This window comes from Capra hircus, chromosome 17, assembly GCF_001704415.2.
Source record: "Capra hircus breed San Clemente chromosome 17, ASM170441v1, whole genome shotgun sequence".
NCBI lineage: Eukaryota > Metazoa > Chordata > Mammalia > Artiodactyla > Bovidae > Capra > Capra hircus.
In genome coordinates, this window is record NC_030824.1 from 15,524,101 (window position 1) to 15,540,902 (window position 16,802).

The 16,802-nt window shown below is 45.1% G+C and overlaps 1 protein-coding gene across 4 annotated transcripts in view; it reads right to left on the reverse strand.

The window, feature by feature from the left end:
• CIT (citron rho-interacting serine/threonine kinase) overlaps nucleotides 1-16,802 on the reverse strand; it is a 172,709-nt gene that overhangs the window by 22,000 nt on the left and 133,907 nt on the right. For 2 of the 4 annotated variants that reach the window (XM_018061232.1, XM_018061231.1), the window contains exons 25-32: nucleotides 14,723-14,920; nucleotides 13,770-13,963; nucleotides 10,701-10,836; nucleotides 8,249-8,353; nucleotides 3,360-3,500; nucleotides 2,830-2,937; nucleotides 796-913; nucleotides 403-567 (exon numbers count right to left, since the gene is read on the reverse strand). In XM_018061232.1, coding sequence (XP_017916721.1) covers nucleotides 403-567; nucleotides 796-913; nucleotides 2,830-2,937; nucleotides 3,360-3,500; nucleotides 8,249-8,353; nucleotides 10,701-10,836; nucleotides 13,770-13,963; nucleotides 14,723-14,920 — 1,165 coding nt within the window. Of the gene's footprint in view, nucleotides 1-402; nucleotides 568-795; nucleotides 959-2,829; nucleotides 2,938-3,359; nucleotides 3,501-8,248; nucleotides 8,354-10,700; nucleotides 10,837-13,769; nucleotides 13,964-14,722; nucleotides 14,921-16,802 lie in introns of all 4 variants that reach the window. The other 2 variants (XM_018061230.1, XM_018061229.1) reach the window with 1 other exon arrangement.

Below are 16,802 nucleotides of genomic sequence, written 5' to 3' on the forward strand. Positions count from 1 at the left end.
GGAACACCACGCAGCCCTCTAAAAACATGGGGTCAATCCATATGGGCTAATATGAAACCTGCTAAGAAGGCATTTTAATTAAAGAAGAAAGATGTTCTGCAGTGTACAGCACTGTGGGCTGATATTTATGAAAGCAAAGAGGATTATTATTTTCTCATATCCCTTAAGTATGATTATAGGACACCTAAATAATAGACATGCAGTTAGCTCATGAGCTATGGCTGGAAGAATACAATGGTTGACCCTGGGTAAGGGAACTGGGGTTGGGAGAAGGCTCACTGCTTATTCTTTAGCCCTCCATATTATCACTTGTCATTTTCACTCCAGGTCTGCAGTTCTCAGTCCATTTGAAAAAAAAAAAAAAAAGGTCAATGCAGGTCCAGTGGCCCCTTGAGAACATACCCTCTGGAGTGGAAGAGTCCTTCCTGCGGCTGGACGGCGGGGCAAGCAGGCTCAGGGCGCTGGGCTGGTGCTCGGGTGACCGCACAATGGCGGACATGGCAATCTGCTGCCTGGCGGTAGCCGGCGTAGATGGGTGTGGGTGGTCTGCAGCTTTCCGGTGGGCAGCTGGAGAGAGACCAGTCCAGCGCCTTTAGGTTAGTGGGGTCCCCCAGAGGCCCCAACCAAGTGGACTGCCCAGGGTCTGGCTCTCAAAGGCCTGAGACCACAAGGACACCCGGGGTGCCATATGGGCCATGCCGAGGGTGCCGTCACCACCAGGCTGAGACTCCGCTCATCTCCTTGAGACGGGCCCTTGGCCTGGTGCACTGCCCTCGCTGTCCAGAGCGCCCATACCTTCCTCCCGGGCGGAGCGGAGCTCGATGCGGGTCTTCTGCAGGGCTTCCTCGAGCTCCGCGCAGCGAGCTTTCTCCTTCTCCAGAGCCACCTTCAGCTCATTGTACTGCAGAGGAACCTGTGTGGGCAAAGCAGGGTCCTCTTTCCGTCGACTAAATAAACCCTAGCAATGGAAACAGAGATATCTCCTAACTCCTGGAAACTGGCACTGGGAACTAACTAAAGGAACTCTGCCTCGGGAGGAGCAGACCATGAGAGCCGGGTGCATACTCACTGCAAGCGGGTTTAGTAAAAATGGCATGTGAAGGGGTGGGGGGACTGAGCCACAGCCCCTCCCAGCTGGCTGGAAAAAAATGGGGGTGCGGAAGTTTCCACCGAGAGGGTTAAAGATGCTTGAACTGCCACCACCTCTTCCTTTAGCAATCCCAAGGAGAGCCATTTCCTGAGACTTTACCCTCAAAAAAAAAATGGAAGTGGAGGATGGAATCAGGAGAGATGGTTCAGAAATCTTGCCTTGAATTTGTCTCATGATGCTTAGTTATAAGACACAGAGATGAGTGGTGGTTGTTTTTTTTTTAAAAAAAAAAAGATACTAAAATGATGTCAACACAAGGGGCTTATGCCAAGAAAAAAAATGCAAATGGAATATGTATTGTACATGGGAGAAATAAGTAAAACATAGGATAATGAGACTGAAAACAAAATTAACAACCAAAAAACACATGGGAATACCCTGACTACATCAAGTGACATAATCAGATAACAGTCCACTGCTAAAATAAAAAAGATTCACCAGCATCAGCACACATAAGCACAGTCACACAGCACACAAGCAAGTCCGCGTTCGACAGACACCGCTGTTCGCCTCTCCTGCTGCTCTGTTCTCCAGAAGGAGAACTCAGCATCATAAGACACCCTTCAGCCCATCTCCCCTTCCTGTACCATCATCAGTGCTACGCTGACATCTGAGCGCCTCGGGAAGTTTCCAGCTCCTTAGAGACCTTCTTGAACTGAGAACACCTGGCCAAAACTACCATGAAGGCTGCAGTGGTTCAGGGAAGCACGCTTCGGGCTTATTAAAAAATCTTCCATGTGTATCTATCAGCCTGTCCATCCCTATCTCCTGGTCATTGTTTTAAATGGTTACCATTTTAAAGGCAGGGATGGAGCAGCACCCCATGGAGGGGACAGCTATCCAGTCCGACTCTCTCAGCAGGTCACAGCAGCACTCTGGGCCCCAGTCTCCTACTGATTCAATCAGAGGGACTGAGCAGATGATGTCTAGTTTTTCTGGAGTCCCTTGTGCATGACCTGAGATTCCTTCTCAGGCCCCATACAGATGACCTATTAATACCTTTGGAATCCCATCCCTGTGACCTAAGAACCCCTCTCTGTCTAGAATCCCATGTGTGTGCGTGCTCAGCCTCTTCAGTCGTGTCCGACTCTGTGTGACCCTGTGGACTACAGCCCGCCAAGCTCCTCTGTCCGTGGGATTCTCCAGGCAAGAATCCTGGAATGGGTTGCTGTGCCCTTCTCCAGGGCATCTTCCCAATCCAGGGATCAAACCTGCTTCTCTTACATCTATCTGCATTGGCAGGCGGGTTCTTTACCACTAGCACCACCTGGGAAATCCTAGAATGGCACACAAATGACCTCTAATCTCTCTAGAGTCCCTTACACACGAGCAGAGAACCCCCTCTGGAATCTGGGATGCCAACCTGAACACTCAGCCTTCCTCTCTGCTGCCTCCTCCTCCCCAGCTGCTTGGGAAAAAAATATCATTCCTTCACAGAGGAAGGCAGCACAATTTTAAAGGCCATGAACACAGTACAGTGTGTCACAGATTCCAGACTGACAGCCTCTCTTCAGAGCCATTCTGATGATCTCAAAGCCTCTTTTTTCAACCCAAAACAAAGAAATTGTGCATTCTGTCTTCTCCGACGTTCCTAGGATTATCTACCCCGGTGACCTTCACGGAATCATGATGATTGAACGAAACTGCCCACTGCCTGCTTTTCACACCCTCTGACCCACCTTTTTCTTTTTGGCGGGCTGGTCCATTTTGGCTTGCAGAAAATCGATGAGTTTGGTTTGCTGGGAAATAGTGCCTTCCATCTTCACCTTCTCGTGAGAATAGAGAACCTAAGATTCATGAAAACAAAAAGCACCTCAGATGCCGAAAGAAGCAGACTTTTAAATTCGATACTTTAACAAGAAATAAAGTCATTACAACACTAACAAATGAAAAATTCAACAAAAGCCACACTGAGCCAATTGTTATTTACTTAGTCCTGATCTTACTGCCCACTGTCCCCCACCCAACAAAGACAGACTCAAGTACAAAAGATACGTGAAAAAGCAAAAATAGCAAATGGTGAGTAGAAGAATCTAGAGGGTGGTCATGATAGAAATTTCCCAGCTTCTCTTAACATTTGAAGAGTTTTTGTAATAAAATACGAGAATACACAACATGAAGAGACTGCTCATCTTACCAGGTGGCTTTGAGCCATCACACTTGGCCTCTGTAGACAGTTTTTCTGTAAGCTCCCGGTGCTGATTCTCACCTGAATGTTTTCCAGCTGATATTCCAGGTCACTCCTTTCTGTCTTCAGCAGATCAGCCCGATCCAGAGCTTCTTGCAGCCCTTGAGTCAGACGGAAAATATGATTCTTCTGCAGGTCCATCTGCTGCTGCAACTTGGCTTGCTGGTGGGGGGAGAGGCCAGAGAGAGAACCTTCAGACCACACACAATGCAACACGCTCCCTCACTGTCCCCACTCAGACTCATTTCAGATGTGGCACCAAAATTTCAGCTCGTTCCAGGATGACTAGTTGTCTGAAATTCCACAATGATGCATGAGCAGTTATCTCAACCACTGCTGAGAGAACTCACTTTGTGATTCTCCGTGTGGCGCACACAAATGGGAGTCGTAGCACCTTTAACTCAAAAGGGCACCGCGTCAGTGCAAGAGACCAACAAGCACACCAACAGCCATGGTGGGAGGCGGTGCTGCTACCATGAGGGGAAGGCGGGCGATCCCAGGGCCAGTACAAGTGTCAGTAAAACCCATGGAAAACAAAATTCTGTTTAATATATTGCAAATAGTTTTGTGTGAGAACTCTCTCTCCAATTCTTTTTTTCTACAATGGAAGTCAACCAGAAAATAGGGCAGGCGGTAAAGATACTGGCTTTATGGCTCTCTTACCTAAAGTGCTCTGTTTCTAAAAAGCAGAAGAGAACAGCTATCCTGACAGGATACTGCTTGGTTTCATCCAACCCCTGGCGTCCAGGCTAACCATACTAGCAGTGGCCCAAACACTCCCTTCCCCAGGGGCCTAGACCGTCTGCAGGGGGAAGGACAGAAGGCAGTAAACAGCTGCTCACCATCACCACGGGGCTTTCCCAACAGGCGAGGGCAAACCTCAGTGCTCTCTGCCCCAGCAGGCTGAGAGCTATAGACGCCCTCAGCTCGGAGAAACCTCGCCACCATATTTCTCTTCCCTCCACTGATGTTTGTGTTTCCATTCCTGCTCCTCAATGCCCTTCCTCTTGAGAGGCAGCTGATTGAGGCATCATGGTGCCACGGAAAAAAACCTGGGCTTTAGAACATTCCAGACCCTGGTTCCAATGCTGACTTAAAAAAAAAAAATTTATTTGGCTATGCCAGGTCTTAGTTGTGGCAAGTAGATCTAGTTCTCTGACCAGGGATCAAACTCAAGCCCGGTAGCAGGAGCACAGAGTCTTAGCCACTACACCAATAGGGAAGTCCCCTGACTTAACTCTTATCAGTCCTATGACCAGGGGCAGCTCACTGCCTCTCAGACCCTCAGTCTCTTCATCTGCAAGTGGGGGTAATAACCCCCTTCTCTGGGTGACACACCAAGCCCAGTGCCCAGCATCCAGCAGATGCTCGATGAATTTCAGCGCTGCCTCCTTCATCCTTCTTTCTTCTCTCGATGCAGTCCAGGTGTGCCCCCTCACTTTTCCATCTGCCCTTCCTACCCCAACCTACTCCACCAGCCCCTCTCCATCCAGCCTCTGTAAAGCAAGAGGTACTGACACTAACTCAGAATCACCTGTCCTGGGTGCATGACCTAGAATTTCTGAGTCAAACCACAGAACGCCCTAAAATACAAAAGAAAAGAGAGAAAACAGCTAGGATCATCTCTTCCAGGGAGCTATCCGTCCCCTGTAGCACAAATGATTACTTCTGCAAATTACCCTCTTTAGTTTCCTTCCGCTATTTTAGGACAACACTAATTACTAGGCAGGAAGCAGAGAAACAAGTACTAGGGACAAGAATCTGTTTGGTGACAACCAGGCCCAAAATATTTCTCTAGAATCAACACATCAACTGTCCATTAGCTTTCCAAGAAACTGGCTGCTTATTTACTACAATAGAAAACAAGTAAGAGTGACATTGGTGCTCAATGAAATGTTTTCCAAAACCATTTACCTGCTTCCCAGAGAGCAGTAAATGGAGGCTATTCCTGCCCAGTGTTCAACTGAAAGGAGGGCTCCAGCCATGTGATTAGATCTGTCCGCCGATTTTATGACGGTGACAGGAAACTGGGAGGACGCAGAGGAACTAGACACAGAACTAGAGTGGGAAACACCCCTGGGAACTGGAAGGAGGGGCCAAAACCAACATGAGAAGGCTTAACAGGATGGTATTTTTAAAAAAACCTTCAAATAAACAAAGGTATTTAACAAAACAAAACAAAAACACGCAGTAGGGCTGGTGGTGATCTAACAGAGCAATGGGTGTCAGTGGTGTGATAAGCCACCCAAAGAGCCCAGGACAGTGGTGGGGCCAGCCCACTACTCCGTGTTGTTCAAACCCCAAGGACTTCTATAAACTGTTCGGAAAGATAAAACTACCAGAAAAGAACATCTCAATCCTGGTGGGATTTGAAATGTTTCAGTTAGAAAAGAAAAGATGACATGGAGTCAGGAGAGCTGAAGAGATAGCAAATCCACTGTCACAGGGATAATAAAATAAAAAGTAGCTCTCTCACAGAAGTGTCACACAGAGTGTATGAGCTAATTCATGCAAAGTACTCAGGCACCTGGCATGCGGTATGTGCCAAATTAAACATGAGTTATTTTTTAAAATAATAAAAGAAAAAAGAAAAACAAGTTATTTTTATTACTAATCAAGTACTATGATCATTAATCAATATTAACTTCCTACTTTGGTTGGAAATATAAGACTACTCCCTGTTTCAAATGTTTTGCTGTAATAGAACCAATGGTTGGAAGTTACAGGCTTTAGTTCAAAACCAGAAAGAACTTTCCAAGAGTTAGAGTTGCCAGAAAAATCAGTTGGGCAATCTTGAGTCACTTTAAGTCTTGAGTCCCAGGTGCCCCAAGCCCACCTGTGAGGGAGGCTGGGGAAGGGATCCTCTACCTTGGAAGGGGGATTATTTGACAGGATTAGCAAATGGACTTTGGAGTTCTGGTATTACTTCCAAGTTGGGACTAGTCATGCCTGTAAACAGCAGTGTCAGAAAAGTTTCGGAGGCCACTGTGGGCCCGAGAGAAAAGATTTGAGAGAAAGCTCTGTTAGTGAAGTCTGCCAGGGAAAGGGTAAAAGAAATGGTGGGGCAAGTGCTAGGAAGCTGTGCTAAATGACACACACAAATTCTCTCCAACTGTGAGACTCTGACTCTGGCTCTATTTACAAGAATCTGTACCGGATGGACAAGACAGGCAAGCTGAGCCCCCGACCACCTGCTGACACAGGGCCCACCCCAAGCCAGGATGCCAGCTGCACCCTTGATGGTAAAGATCACTGTGTTTCCAGTGCTCTCAGCTCTCAACGAGATCTGCCTCCGATCCAGTGCAGCCAGATGTCTGTCTTCAAAAAACCCTCTGTGAGGTGCAGACAGGGGAACTGGAAATGTTCCCCAGTAGTTTTAGAAGTGAGAACAGGGGACTGAATCAGGATGCCAGCCTTCTATTTCTAGTCTTGCCACTGACTCACCACGTAACCTTGGACCAAAGCAGAGTTGTTGGGGCCAACGTTCTTTCCTCGGAAGGAAAAGAGGACAGGCGAGATCACCGATTATTTCTGTGCTTCCTATTTCCAACGTGTGTCCAAAGTGGGGACACTGCCTAGTGGGGACACTGCCTAGTCATTCCAGATAAAAGACCATTCTTTGATCATTCTCTATCTTTTGTCATTCTCTATTTGACAATCAGGGAGATTTAAAAATTTCTGTTATAATATTCTGAGAGTCACCTTTGGTGAACTTTCCACCCGTGTGTACTATTGATTTTATTTAAAAACTTTTTTGTTGTGGTAAAATATACATAAAATTTACCATGTTGATCATTTGTGTTCTTTTTGGCCACACCATACAGCATGCCGGATCTTAGTTCCCTAACCAGGGATCGAACCCATACTCTCTGCATTGGGAGCATGGAATCTTAACCACTGGACTGCCAGGAAGTCCCCACTTTAACCATTTTTAATCCTACAGTTTGGTGGCATTAAGTAGAGTCATGTGGCTGTATACCATCATGGATCCATCTCCAGAACGTTCCCAACTATATTTTTTAAAGTTATTCTAGAAAACATTTTATGCTCCCCTGCAAAATGTGCACCACATTTTTCAAACTTAATAGCATAGTTACAATACTTCTACCAGCAGAGCCTCTCAGGGACTACAGGAAGCACACAGTAAAACCTCCATTTACCAAAACAGATAAACTGGTTGATTCAACTGTCAGCCTCATTGTGGCTTAAACAGAACACTCTTGAGTCTAACTTCTTGTGAAATACCTTTATAAACTGCATTTGTCCTGACAGGTCAATTCTAAGGAATGAAGACAAATTATCAGTGATTCAGCCAAACCAAGGCTTTGGTTGGAGGAGTTGTCCTCAATTTAAACAGAGATTTTCAGAATTCTATTCAAAGGTACAGGAAATAACATAAGGATTGGACTGGTTTAGGAGATCAATTTGAACTTTTTGTTTTGTGTCTCAAAAGCAGGGTGTCATTTCTTTTGCACTGAATTAATTGGATGTTCAAAAGTTTTCATGAGATTTGGCATTCAGCATTACCTGATCAGGTCTCTGTCCCGTGCATGAAGCTCATCAAGCTGCAAACTTAATATACTCTGGATATTAACTCTAAAGAACAATTTAACTCAATATCTATTTGCCCTCATATTTAATAAACTTCCAGTTAGCATATACTCACTTTGTGCTTGACACTCCATTAAGCACTATTTGGGAGGGCACAATAACAAAGAGGCCCCCAGGGCTTCTTGACATGTTCTTTTAACGTGTTAAACACCTTCCAGAAAGTACCCAGTGACCATCTTACTCTTCCTTGAGAATTTCAACCTTGAAATCTTAATTTCTTAATTTGGACCTGCCCACCTGAGGACAAGTGTTCACTTCTGAGAGTATGCCCAACTATTTACCAGGCATCTTACACCCACCTCTTCCAGAAGCCTTTGTTTGAGCTCTCGTTCCGTCTCCAGCTTCTGTTGTAAACTTCGGGCGTTCATTTCAAGCATGGCATGCTTCTTCTCCAGATCATTGAGCTGGATATTTGGAAAAATTGGCCGTGACACCATATTTAGGAACGTTATATGCTAACGACTTTTGCCAATATCCACAAACCTTCACAGCCAAAGAAAAATCAAGTTCTAAGGGTCAGAACATAAACACTGGTTTTTAGAAGTGAAGTGAAGTCTCTCAGTCGTGTCTGACTCTTTGTGACCCCATGGACTATAGCCTACCAGACTCCTCTGTCCATGGAATTTTCCAGGCAAGAACACTGGAGTGGGTGGCCATTTCCTTCTCCAGGGGATCTTCCCAACCCAGGAATCGAAACCAGGTCTCCTGCATTGTAGACAGATGCTTTTACCATCTGAGCCACCATGGAAGTCTAAAGAGTCGTGTTTGTAATTGTTTTACACTGTATGTGTTAGTTGTGTCTGATTCTTTGCAACCTCAGGGACTGCGGCCCACCAGGCTCCTCTAGCTCCATGGAATTCTCTAGGCAAGAATACTGGAGTGGGTAGCCATTCCCTTCTCTAGGGAATCTTCCTGACCCAGGGATTGAACCCAGGTCTCCTACATCACAGGCAGACTCTTTACTGTCTGAGCCACCAGGGAAACCCAGGTTTTTAAAAGCATACCACAAATGTCTATGTCAAAGATAAGCCTTATGTAGGTTATTCTGTTAGGAGAAGCTATTATTTCTAAGGGATGGGTCATACGTGTAGCTACCTGTGACAAGTTCTAGGAAGATGACTTCTCCAAAATTTATCTATCTGATATGCTTTGGCTGAATTAAATCATCATATTCCAAATGCTTGCTTACTTGCATGGGATAATATCAGAACTCTGGGATGAAAGGGAAGACAAGCTCTCTCAAAGATCTTGTATCAAGTCACAAAGGCAGAGGGTGGCCCTTAAGTAGACATGTACGCAAATAGTGACTACTCTGTCAAGTGATGATTTTGATAAGAGGTATGGAGGAGAGAAATTCATCCTGAATGGCCTGTCACTGGCTGGGAGAAGATGGGGTCAGAAAGTCTGGAGTCTTAAAGGATGGGTAGGACTTGGCTGTAGAATACTTTAGGACAGTCAGGTAGAAAAAAATGTCCTTCAAGCTAAACCCCGAAAAGCTCATTTATCTCTAAATAATACATTTAATTTTTTCATGGTTAAATAACATATTTACTTTCCTCATGGGGTATCTATTTAAAAAAATTAGTAAGCCAATACCAAGGAACTCAGGAATATTCCTGAGTAGCAAGCTCTAGCTTCAATCTGGTCACTTCTATGAAATTCCAATAAGGAAATAACCATGGATGCCCATAAAGATTTACACTCATCACAATGTTATTTATGACAGCAAAAAAAGAGAAAAAACTGGAAGAAGTTCAAACTTCTAACACAAGCAGAATGATTAAAATAGGTGTCTCTGTGTAATTGATGTTTCTAGAACTACATGTTCAAAAAATATTTACTAATTCAGGAAAAGCCCCTATTTATGTGATGTTTCTTTAAAAAACGATATAATCCTATTTATATAATAAGAACATACATTTATCAATATAAATAAATGAATATAAATTCACCAGCATAACAGTGGCAACAGATTACCAGTTACATTTTCTTTACTTTTCTGTGGTTTCTATATCTTCCACAATGACCCCAAATAATCACTTCTATAATCAGGAAACTACAGTTACCCAAAATTCAGAGGTCAGATTGTGTGTGTGTGTTTGTATGAGGGCGCACACGCACACAAAACAGTGCGTATGTGTATATATGAAACAGTCTGTATGTGTATATGAAATTTGTTTGACCTTTGCTCTTCTTATCTATAGCACAGAAGCACCTATTCTCTCTTTTAAGACTATTAAAATTTTCCAAACACTAGTATGTCACTTTGTAAATATAGAGTGCTTCATGGACAGGACGTGTGTATTTCCAAAGTGGAATATGAGGACCTGCACTGTCCTCAGATCGTGCTGCGTCCTTGGACTTAGAACCCAGAGACACTGAGGCTTCCTGCCGTTGCAGCAATGGAATGAGCAGGAGTCCTAGCCACCCCGCACTTCCCGAGGATGCTCAACATTAGATTCATGAAGGCTCTCAGAAATCAAATGCCAGAAAAGAAGAGTGCTGTGCACCCAGGTCAAAATCTGGACCTCAGGGGCCCTGATGGGCAGATGTTAGGAAGTCACTGACCGACTCTGATACCCCAAGTAACCCCCACCCCCACTATTGCCAACCAAGGGTGTCCCTTGGAGAAGCACAACAGTGAGACTTGGTTTATGAAACACGCTGACCATGGATTGAGCGCATGTGAATACCTGCTAAAAGAAGGAAGTGTACATGCGTATCTAGAAGGCAGGAGGGACAGGGGCTGACCTTGTCAGAGAGGCTCTCGGCCTTCAGCTTCTGCTCCTTGAGAGCCTGCTGCAAGGCCAGGATCTCGGCCTTGTGCTCCTTTACTGCCAGCTCGACCACCTGGCGCGACTCAGTGATCCGCTGGTCAGCCCTTGCCCTGCGGGGAGACACAGGCACATTCAGAAACCCCATCACTGCCACCCTGCAGGAAGGAAGCTGGCCCAGCTTGGTCACGGATAGGCAACCAAACATGCTGCGGGCTGGGGAGAGCCCAGCCTGATCCCTTGTTCCGAATTACGTGGAGCGAGGATGCAACCCACTTTAGGCCCTGGGTAAAAATACTCTTAGCAGGTAAGGTTCCTGTGAATATAAATGCACTTGGGAGGGCTGAAGGGGATGAGGCATTTTTCCAAATGCAACTGGGCTGAAAATGGCAAGACTGTTACACCCTCCTGCAGAAGCAGGAAGGAATGAGGTCCCACTGAAGGAGCACAGTGCCGAGGACCATGTGGGGCCCCATTCGAGCAAACACTGCCTCTCCTCAAAGCAAGGGCTGAAGTGTTCTGCTTGAATCTGCTGGGTGTACCTGTAAATAGGGCGACAGAAGACAAAACCTGGAAGCACACTTGAAACCTCACTTCCCCTCCCCAACTCAGGTTTTCTGTTCTGCTCCAGCAACTGGACTTACACAGGCTCCTTCACTGGCAGCTCTCCTCTCGACCCAACAAACCCAAGTCATACTCAGACTCCAAGGGTAAACTAGAAGGCCATGTTCTCCACAAAGCCGTTCCCAGGCTTCCTCTCAGAAGTAACCTCTTCTTGTTCTGGACCCAAAGCATAAATGTACTACTGGCCTGGCACAACCCACTCTCTATTTTAGGTGATAAATAGTTCAACGCATAGTTTATCTCCTGCGTTAGACTCAGCCGCTAGAAGACAAGAATTAAGAATTATATTTTAGGGACTTCCCTGGTGGTCCAGTGGCTAAGACTTCTCGCTCCCAATGCAGGGGCCCAAGTTCAATCCCTGATCAGGGAACTAGATCCCACATGCAAAACTAACAACAGGCACAGCCAAATATATAAATATTTTTTAAAAAATAAGAATTATATTTTACACATCTCAGATCCCACATAACACCAAAATAGAGGAAGGAAAAAAAAATGGGAAGAGGGGGCGGGGAAGAGAGCCAAGATCTTTCACAATTGCTCCCGAAAGAAATATATGAAAGATCTCCCTATGTGTGTGCTAAGTCCTGTCCAGCTCTTTGAGACCTTATGGAGTGTAGCCCACCAGGCTCCTCTGTCCATGGGATTCTCCAGGCAAGAATATTGGAGTGAGCTGCCATGCCCTCCTCCATGGGATCTTCCCCAGCCAGGAATGGAACCCAAGTCTCTCATGTCACCTATATTGGCAAGTGGGTTCTTTACCACTAGCGCCACCAGAGAACACTTTCATACATGGTTGTGCATTCTTGATGCTATGGTCAGACTCTGCCCCCGAAACTGTCCACAAAGGACTCTTAGAAGCAGCTGGGCTAGGAGCTAGACTTCCGAGTAGGAGGGAGGGGTGTGTGTCAGAACAGCCAGAACATATGGTGAGGACGCAGGAGCTCAAGAGTTCAGGGCGAAACAGTAATAGGAAGTCTTAAACCAGCAGCCCTCTCACATTAGCAAATACCCTGAAAGGGAAGATGTCCAACAGGAGAATATTTCTACCAGTTTCTCTTGAAGCTTATGGGTTCCCTTTGCTTCCAGTCTTTCTTAGTGTAGTTGATTTAGCACTAATTATACATCCAAGACAGCCGTGAGTCTACTATGGTCCACCAAATGTGGGAAATACTGAAATGAGTCTGACAGAGTCCAGAAAAATGATAAATACTTCCACGAATAGTTACCTTGCTCAGGGAGTTCAGAGTATTACGAGACAGTAAGTTTCAGGGAAAGGTGGTATTAGTGAGGTTATGCAGGATGAATAGAATTCTGTTGGGCAGACATGAAGCACAAGGTGGATACCAGCCCATAGGGTACCTCTCTGCAAACCAGGAAAGGCGTGTGTTCTTTAAGACCATGTGCGTCTACCCATTGGTAAACTGTCATAATATACTGGCTTTGTTAGAACGAACACTTTCCCACCATGAGCTGGTAAAATGTCATGGTAGATCTTCACGTCTATTCCCAGCAGCACACAGTGCATAACCTGCACACCTGAGACCCTGGCAGGAGGGAATCCTGCACTGGGAGAACTGGGGAAGTAGAGGAAAGATACTACCCAAACTCAGGATCACCACTGCCTACCAGGAAAGGAAGAAAAAATAAAAAATTGTAAACTATACTTGTAGAGCAGTTGTTCTCAACTTGGGGCAGCTGCCCCCCTCCAGGGGACACCGGGCAATGTCTGGAGATGTTTCTGGTGGTCACAACTTGAAGAGGGAGCAGCTACTGAGATTTAGTGGGGCAGATCCAGGGAAGCTGCTCAGCACCTTACCATGTACAGGTCAGGCCCCCATCACGAAGGACTGTCTGGCCCCAACTGTCAATAGTGCCAAAGCTGGTGTAGAGGGTTGACTTGCATCACACATGACCAGGATCAAAACTGATGGTCTTGTGACTTCCCTGGAGGTCCAGGGGCTAAGACTCTGTGCTCCCAAAGCAGGGGGTCCAGGTTCAGTGCCTGGTCAGGGAACTATTAATAGATCCCACATGCCACAATCAAGACCCAGTGTAGCCAAATAACTTTTTTTTTTTTTTTTTTTTTAAAGGAGAGTGACAATCTCACTATACAGTCACAATAACAAAAAATCCAAGGAAAGAGTTTCTACAAAGGAAGCACTGAGACACTTTGCTCTGCTGACTCCTGTGGCCCTGTACTGGCTGACTGGTCATCATCTCCTGCTACTGGCACCGTCCATATTTACCTCGAGGATGACTGACTGATCCTGGTTGCCCTGAGTCTCCCAGCTTTAACACTTAAGTCTTACATACCAGCACCTGCTCATTCCTGGTCAAGTGGGGGCACTTGCCGGGAGCTCTCGGGGGTGATCCTGTTGCTGCCACCTGCCACTGGCTCTGTACCTTCATGAAGTCCCACCTGCTCTGCTTCTCGGTGTCCAGCATTCTCTGCAACTCTCGAACCCGACACTCAAATTGGGACTTCTCGTCACCAAGGACGCTCCTCCAGGCCTCCCACTGCCGCTCTTTCTCCAGAAGCTCGTCGTTCAGGGCCTCCAGGTCCATGACCTGCTCCTCCAGCATTGTGCACGTGGTCTTCAGCGCCTCCATCGTCTGCAAATCAGCACCACTGAGTTGTGCCTCACAGCAAATGAGGATTTCCCGGGTGGCACTTTTGTCAGATCAGGTTCGGAAAAGCATGAGCTTCTAACTATAGTCTGAAAGACACTATCTTTTTCTGTTACAGACCAAGGGGGTTAGACAAGAACAGATGAAGGGCCATTTCTACTGAGATCTTATAGAAAGAACTCAGAGGAGGGCCAGGGAAAAGAGACCACGCTTAACAATAAAGTAGCTTGGGAATTCCCTGGCAGTCCAGTGGTTAGGACTCCCAGGTCTCCCTGCTGAAAGCCCAGGTTCAACCCCTGGGTGAGGAATGAAGATTCCACAAGCCTCACAACTTGGCCAAAGAAAGGTTTTTAAAAATAAAAAAAGTGACTCACAAAAGCATTCTATTCTATTTTTAATGGTTTTAAACCAAAATTAAGAACAACTATACATGGAACTTCCCTGATGGTCCAGTGGTTAAGACTGCGATTCCACTGCAGGGGGCACAAGTTTGATCCCTCGTCAGGGAACTAAGATCTTGCAAACCATGTGGGGTGGCCAAAAAAATGAAACAAACAAAAAAGGCAAACTACACACTTCTAAAAGCTGTTTTTAAAACTCGCAAACCTGCAAAGTGCTGACATGATTACTTTTACTGACAGGCTCAGTCTGAGAACACTTGGGAGAGATGTAACTGGCACTCGCTCCAGAATCTAAAGGGGCTCCAGGTTTCCCAAGGTCTCTGACACTGTTCATGGTCCTTACTTGCTTCTGGCTAGTGAGCTGCATCTCCCTCTCAGTGATCTCACGGCGGAGATGGTCTACTTCACTTCGCAGCTGCACAATCTCGTCGTTGGCACCAGAGGCCTCATCAAGTTGTTTAGACAAGTAGAAGTTTTGGTTATTGAGCTCAGCGTTGTCCTCTGTCAGCTGGTTTAGCTGCTCCTCCAAGTCTGTGATCACCTAAAAGAGGAAAAAATCCGGTTACACATGGATCAAGTTGGTTGGAAATGAGAAATTGCTTCTAAAGCCATATATACTCAAACCTATGTGGTAATGATGACCAGCGTTTGCCCATCCAGCCCCCGAGAGCCAGCCTCCAGCTGCCATACCCGCCTCCTTAGTGCCCAAACCCACATACGCTGTGGGAGAACAAGAAATGTCTCAGATACCTTCTGACTCAGGACTCATCAGGAAAACATGGCAAGAGCAAATCAATCAAAAGCGACTGCCATATGGAAGGGGCAGCTTTAAATGAGATCAAGTTCATAAAAGAATGTGGAGGGTGCAAACTGAGGAAAGAGGAATAGCAGAGGGACTAGTATCACAATCAGCTAATTAAGCTGAAATGCCCAGGACATCATCGACAGAACATTATCATGAGAGATGGTCTTAGAAAGCAAAATAAAGCTCTTATCAAGGAAGACTGAGTGAAGGACACTTAGAGTTATTTCAATAATATCTCAGGTAATAAATTTAATTTCAAGCAACAAAAGAAAAAAAGGAAAACTTAAGGGACGTTCAGAATAATCCTGAAAATATAATACTGTATGGATGGCATAACTTTAAATGGTTTCTTCTTATACAGCTGGCTATCAGAAAATGGGAAAGCACGCATATGAAATTGTCATTTTACTGAAAGAGATTTAATCTGATTTTGCTAAATTATTTCCCTGCTCAATGGTGGAATGACTTCAATTTCAGCACATTTAGCTTTCCTATTCTCTTTGCTGAAGTTTAGTACCAGCGCTTGCAGAGAGCTTTTACATATAATACTTTCAAAATTTAAGGGCAATTTTCTAATAATAGTTGGAATGAGGCACACAGGCAGTAAATTAAATTTTATATAACAGAAAGGAGTAAATTAAAAGGAAATGCCTCTGGGCCTATGGTTAATTGTTTCTCATTTTCAAACCTAAAGCAGATTTAGTTTCTGAAACGTTGCCACTGTTTTTGTGACTAACTGACTAACTCCCTGTCTTAACCCCCTTTGATTATCAATTAAAAAAAAAAAATCTTCCCAGGCACATAGAATTAAAGAATGTCAATTAGACAGAATTGTTCAGCGTGGTTCAGAAAACACAGCTTTTCATTTTGTTCACTGAGCTGATGAGCTTTTAATGCAGTAAGCGGTCTAGTAATTTGTACTTTAATATCAAAAGCCTTGTTAATTCCTACTGTACCAGTTTGAGTAACGCTATCAGCTACAAGAAGGGGAATAAAGGTTAAACGGTCCAGTTCTTGGATAAACCTCCTTCTTTATCAGGATGAGAAAAAAATGGGAAAAAACTTCAAGTCTGTCACTCCAAGCAGGCATTTGTGCTTCACAAGAATGCTTGTACCACCCTGAGTAATATGGTTAAATCTCCCTAAAGCAGAAACAGTGAATAAACGGTGCCTAATAGTTCAACAGGTCTCCTTCCTATACATAGTAAAGCCATTCCTTAAGATGGTTTTTCTCCTAGACTCCAAATGTCTTCACTGTGCTTCCTTTTACCTCTGCCCCAGAGGGAAAACAAGACTGATGAGGCAAACCGCCTAGAAGTCCCAGATAAGCCATCTTGAGCTTGGCTGTGTTGGTTTCTCCACCTATGATGCGGAGGTAAATGCTATATAGACAACCTTCTCTGTTGCTCTGGTTTTAACATTTTGGGTTTTTATTATATGATATTCTCCCTTAACGTATCACGTGAAATACAAGAGACAAAAGTGAGTGACCGAGGTGTTAGTAAGGCATCAATGGTGGCCCAGGGAGAGCAGACAGACTTAAGAAAATCTACCCATATAAGAATACGTACACTGCCAAAATAATCTGCCATTCAAAGATATATTTAAACCTTTAGGC